A 6,559-nucleotide genomic window follows, 5' to 3' on the forward strand; every position below is an offset into this window, starting at 1 on the left:
ATATATATATAGTAGTGTGCTTAGTTTGAGATTTACACACAGGTTAAAATATTATTCAGAATATTCCAAGTCATGTGTCCCCTGTAAATATTACTAATGTTGTCCTTTGTCTTTTTCACAATTAAAACTGCATGAGTATCATAGGCACTTTTCAATTTTTAGATACTCTTTTACCAATTCCAGCCACTTAATATTCTGCTTGTACTTTATTATAGTCTTCTCTTTACATTTTATTGATATCTCCAAAATTTTTCTTCAGATCTAGTCATCAGAAATGTCTAAGAATGATAGTCAATAAGATTTTTAGTTAGACCTATCTAATTTGGGAATAAATCAGTAACTTTCTTTTTGCATGACACAGATTTTCAGAAGGCATAAAGACTCAAGTGAAATGCTGGGTAATGTCTGGGTACATTGAGTATAAAATATATTGTCTTTTTGTTTGTTTTTTATAGGAAGGAAATGGAAACTGTAATACCATTGAGAGACCTTGAGCCTACAATTAAATTTGAAGATGGTTCGTATCATTTGATTTACTTTTGCCATGTAGTTAGTTTATTATAAAGGAAGCTTAAATTTAAACAGATTTTTTAAAACCATCCCTCATTGTCTGAAAATCCATTTTATTAAAAAGAAAGCTTCACTTTAAACAGATTTTTTAAAGAGAGTATTGCAGTTCACTTAAAGCATTGTGTATTGTTTGTAAAGAGCTTTAGGTGTTTTTGCTTAATAAACACTCACAATGCCCAGTCTGGGAATTGAAAAGGTGATCCTACGACCGCGAGTTCACTGCCCTAACCACTGAGCAATTGTGCCTCTACATATATATATATATATATATATATATATATATATATATATATATATATATATATATATATATATATATATATATATATATATATATGTATATATGTATGTATGTACGTATGTACCATGCTGATAGTATGATAATAGGATGCTGCCTATTTGAATTTTTGAATATTCCTGAATATCATTTTGATCTATAATGCTTGAATTACAGGAATTTATGTTTTTATGTGTAATGCTTTCAAGTAGTTCTGAAATTATTGGTTTTGGTAATATATAATTGGAAGTTTTTCTAACAACTCTCTGTGAAACATTTATCACAATTTTTTTTTTTTTTCTTTTTTCAAGGTCAGTCAACACCAACCAGGCATTCAATGATACATTTTAAACTTTGTAGGTCCAGAAGTACTAGCAATCATTCTGTAAATGTAGAAATGCGGAATCTACTTAGCAAGCAACAAACTTCAATGAATGTAAGTTTATTTTGTTCACATTTCTTTCAAGCAACATAACCAGTTTGTTGTCTAAAATAGTGCAGTGTTATCTGAAATAATGAGGGATGTTTGGCTTGCTATTTCTAGCAGTTCATTCAACCATGTACTTGATGAAATCTAGTTAAACAACAACAGCAATATACTCTGTAAAATGGAATCAACAAACTTTCACCATTATAAAGAATTAACCCTGAACTCATAAGAAAGCAACCAAGAGCAAGGGTACAAGTTTAGGCCATTCAAATTATTGTAAAGTCTGATTTGTACCTCTATAACACGGGTTGGCTGTACAGGTAGGGTTAAAAGCTATTCAAATTATTGTTAGTTCTAAATCATAGCCCTATGATTGGGCTTTTCGTGTAAGCAGGGGCAAAGGGCTATTCAAATCATTGTAAACCCTATACCTTTTTCCTTGTTGTAAAGCAGTCTTTTGCCACTGTTGAATCTATCTTTTGACAACGGTTGTTACTCTGACAGATATTGTTATGTTCCGAAGTCATTGAGAGAATATTTCTATCTGGCACTGTATGACCGCCAGTCATACAGTGTTCTTATCCTCAAAAGGTTGGAGCATTATAACATCCACTCAATATCACAGTATAATTACTATATCAGCATAGACACAACTATCAACACAGTCTACACATACTCTCAACCTTCCCGACCTTCTTCTGTCGACCGGCTACTGGTCTATTTGTAATGGCTGGCTACTACCACTTTTTACCGGGAGGGCTGTACAGTTTCACTATACAACAGTCCAATACTTACTTCTTCAACAGTCCTATTGGTTGTTGCTTACATCACGTGAGTAGATTAGTAAGGACAGGTGACAGAATCATCACAAAATCCATGGCATAGACACTGGTCTGTTTCACTCAGATCAAATTAGATTAATTGCTGAACTTTAACTGTAAACCTGTTTTAGATAATTAGGGAATATGGGCAAAGGTTTAGTACAGGAACAGCTGCCTACTACTTCCAACAACCAACACAATTTATTTTGTATACTGCTTACTCTCCTTGCCAACGCATTGCTTATTCTCCTTACTAATGAGATATAAATAGGTACCATGTATCTATGGTAACAGTTTCATTTCCCTGTGAAAGTTACCTCCTTACCTTTATGGAAAGTGTATAGTTGCGCTGAAAGGATAAGAACTGTTAATCCCTTAGCTAGTAATCCAATACTTTATCAACTTAGTCAATAGGCACCTTGAACTGGAGATAAATAGCTCTCAAATTAGCTCTGAGAGAAGATAAAGCTCATCTGAGGAAGTTAAATTTTTTGGATTCACAGGGAAACGATAGGGAAATAAAGAAGGTGAAATACAAAAAAAAGTAATTGTAATTCAGGCGTTACTTTTTACTATCGGAGAATCTGTTCAAGGTGAAATACTCTTGCTAATTAGCATACCACGATGATAATCATTATCAACAGCATTAATTCATATATATATATATATATATATATATATATATATATATATATATATATATATATATATATATGTATGTATATATATATGTATATATATATATGTGTATATATATATATGTATATATATGTGTACCCATGGAAAACAAACCTCATCCAGCTATTCTGATTATATGTCTGTGCACACGTTTGAATGTGGTGTGTGCCAGAGGGTTTGCAAATCCAATGGGGGTCTTAAAAGACATGTTAGGATCCACAATGAGCAGAACTTACTTGCAGGTATTGGTAGTACAAACCAGAGGTGCAATCTGTGTGGGTGTTTTTTCAAAACACTGTCTGGTTTAAAAAGCCACATCAGACGCCATGAAAGGGCTAAGGTGTAGGTGCAGGAGGTGGTCAAACTCTGTTTAAGGAGTAGACAACCACCATATATATATATATGGAGGTGCATAGTCTAGTGGTTAGGGTGTTGGACTCACAATCGTAAGCTTGTGGTTTCAATTCCTGGACTGGGTGACACATTGTGTTCTTGAGCAAAACTCTCCGTTTCACATTGAACCAGTCCACTCAGTTGTAGAAATGAGTTTAGCCTGGAGAGGCATGAGCTGCACCAGGCTTTCTCGCCCAAGATATGCTGAATGGCTGCAGTGCCCCAACGACCCCCTAGGAATTAAGGGACTTGCCAATTGTCAATATATATATGTGTGTGTGTGTGTGTATTTCTGATAAAGAGATGTTTCTTCCTTCAGCTTCTTCATCAAAAATATGACCGTAATTTGACTCGAGAAAGTAATCAAGATTTAATGCATCAGCTACAACTGAAGAGACAAACAACAATCAATTTAGCGAACCTGAAGCAAAAGCACAGTGAATCTTCAGAATCTTATTCGGCATTCTTCGATAACCAAACTCCAAGGAGAAGCGAGGATGATGAGGAGAAAGAGACTCCGCGAAATCGACCCCCCTTGAAGAAGGACAAACCTTTTGATCATTCCCCGTCGGAAGAGAAACGTGATGACGATATGGTATAAAGAAAAGAAAGAGGAAGCCAAAGATATTTCTAACGTTGTTTATTATTGTTTAAGAATCTTTTTTTGTGAAAAAAAACAAAAAAACATTTATTTTTTACATTTATTATTATTTATAAAAAAAAAATCAGGACAAAAAAGAACAAAGAACTGAGGAAAAGAAAAAAACATTCTATCTTATCCTTGCTCTAATTACTGGTACCAAATTGATAAATGACAAGTATGTGATACATGTTAATTATAAAAGAAATTTTGCCGCTTTTTCAATGTTTGTGAAAGCTTTCTCAAACACCTTCCGTTTCTTACCATTAATGATCTTCAGTAATAAGGCCTTACCACAGTAAGTATCATCAGGTTTAATATTTTTGTACAAAAATTGTATTTAGAATAAAAAGAATAAGAAATAAATCTTGTTGAATCATAAATATGCATATACAACATGTGTGTGTGTCTATGTGAATGACCTTCCATGTTTGTTTTCATTCAGTTTCCTTGTATGTCTCCACTGTCATGTTTTTGTTCCCAATTTTGACCCTCCATAAATCCTAAATTTTATTTTAGAATTTATGGGAGCAACTGTCTTTGAAGACTCACATTGTCGTTGAATGCTTGAAATGAGGAATAGATGAGAGACAACCGACAACTGATGAAAGGTCCTTTTTCTGTGTTTGCTTGTCCTGTTTTCCATTTTTTCTCTTTGTTTATGTATTTAACTCGTTTATTTATGTATTTCATGCTATTTGCACCATTGGTGACGTCCTGTACCCATAGATGCATATATATTTATATATATATAAATTTAAATCATAAGGGTGAAAAATTTAATATTAATTTGATTAATATCAATTTAAAACCAGTGGCCTAGCATATTGAAAAAATGTGAAGATTAAGAAAAATTATATTACACACATATAAGAGGGATGACCACTAAGTGGACATCCAATATGCTAGATGAAGACCCCATAGTAGTACCTGCATTTCGAGGGGCCGGTCTTGTCACACTTTGTGTCATGCTGAATCTCCCTGAGAACTATGTTAAGGGAACACTTGTCTGTGGAGTGCTCAGCCACTTGCATGTTAATTTCACGAGCAGGCTGTTCTGTTGATCGTATCAGATGGGACCCTTGTCGTCATAACTGACTGAGTGCTCCTTCCTTCCTTTCCAGATGCATACAGTGAATTATATAGGAGTCCTGATAGAAGGATCTCCCAAAAGGACTCAGACAGTTCCAAATGTCTGGCAAGTAGTATCTCGATTTCCAAAATGTACCAATGGAAACTTGAATAAACTACCCCGGGTAGTCTAGTGTATCTTTTATCTTCTATTCCTTTACTTGCTTCAGTCATTTGGCTGCGGCTATGCTGAAGCACTGCCTTGAAGAATTTTAGTCGAACAAATCAATCACAATACTTTTTTTTTATATCGGTCTCTTTTGTTGAATTGCTATGTTAAAGGGACGTAAACACACCAACACCGGTTGTCAATCAGTAAGTGGAGACGAATACAGACACAAAGACACATACATATATATGTATATACATGACAGGCTTCTTTCAGTTTTCGTCTACCAAATCCACAAGGCATTGATCAGCCCGGGACTATATAGTAGAAGACATTTATCTGCCAAAAGTGGTGCACGATGGGACTGAACCTGAAACCACCTGCTTACAAAGTTAACTTTTTAACCGCCCAGCTATGCCTGTGTTTGGTTTCTTTACTCTAAAGCTATTCTGTCACATACTCAGAAATAGTATTCAGTGTTTAGGCACCGCCTTATAGGGACAAATACATAATATAACACGAACCAAACAGTCTACTTTTACAACAGGTTTTGTAACAATTTGTCACGCAGCTACTGTTGAGAAGATATTAACATTAGCTATGTTCCCAGTTCTCCAAGAACCTCAACAAGTCATCAAGTGTGAGTGCGGTTAGATTTGTCATATCTCTGCTTCATCTGTGACCTGGTTTCAATTTTCGGTCAGGTCAGGTCAGGTCAGGTCGGGTCATTATCATGCCACTTTTGTCAGTAATACCTGTTAACTAACGCAATGTCATTTCACCCACCATCACCTCCACCTCTTCCGTTATACATCAGAAGTATTTTGTCTGTGTAAAAAAAAAAAATAAATTAATTAAACATCTTCACTTGTTAATTCGAAGTCAGATGTTGACTCAGATCAACTGATAACGAAAGGAGTGATGTTTTGAACAACCACTTATCTTAGCCAGGGAACACAATCATTGTAAAATCTTTCATCTACAGGACATATTTATAAGCTTTGTCCTTGCGCGTTGTACAAGGCGACTGAAAGAGTTGAATGCAGGTAGGACATCCGGTCACAACATACAACCTTAGAAAACCCAACCAATACATACCGGCCTGGAAAAGTGAACGTTTTATATCTATATATACAAAAATGTGGACGTTATCTGTAATATATGTGTGTACTGTATGTGAATGTATACGTATGTGTATGCATATATGTATACGTATGTGTGTGTATGTATGCATATATATGTATATATACACATATATGTATGTGTGTATGTATGCATGTATATATATATATCTATAATATAAATTGAAGTTGGCCGACCATTGTATTCTTTCTTGTCTTGAGGTTCACGGCCAAACGACTGGGTGGATTCGATTAAAACAACCTGCGTGCATGCATGTATGTGAATGTGTGCCACATCATTCAAACTGACCGGGTGAAACCGGGTTTAGCTGCTAGTATATATATATATATATATATATATATATATATATATATATATATATATATAT

The 6,559-nt window shown here is 34.6% G+C and overlaps 1 protein-coding gene across 3 annotated transcripts in view; it reads left to right on the forward strand.

Annotated features, from left to right (window-relative positions):
• The window catches only part of LOC106879785 (sodium/hydrogen exchanger 1), a 46,066-nt gene extending 41,891 nt beyond the window's left edge, over positions 1-4,175 (forward strand). For all 3 annotated transcript variants that reach the window (XM_052974686.1, XM_052974687.1, XM_052974688.1), the window contains 3 exons: positions 456-517; positions 1,159-1,283; positions 3,489-4,175. In XM_052974686.1, the coding sequence (XP_052830646.1) occupies positions 456-517; positions 1,159-1,283; positions 3,489-3,770 (469 nt within the window). In that variant the 3' untranslated portion in view covers positions 3,771-4,175. The remainder of the gene's footprint in view (positions 1-455; positions 518-1,158; positions 1,284-3,488) is intronic.
• The last annotated feature ends 2,384 nt before the right edge of the window (positions 4,176-6,559 follow it).

The sequence above is a fragment of the Octopus bimaculoides genome, chromosome 19, assembly GCF_001194135.2.
Source record: "Octopus bimaculoides isolate UCB-OBI-ISO-001 chromosome 19, ASM119413v2, whole genome shotgun sequence".
In the NCBI taxonomy this organism is placed as follows: Eukaryota; Metazoa; Mollusca; class Cephalopoda; order Octopoda; family Octopodidae; genus Octopus; species Octopus bimaculoides.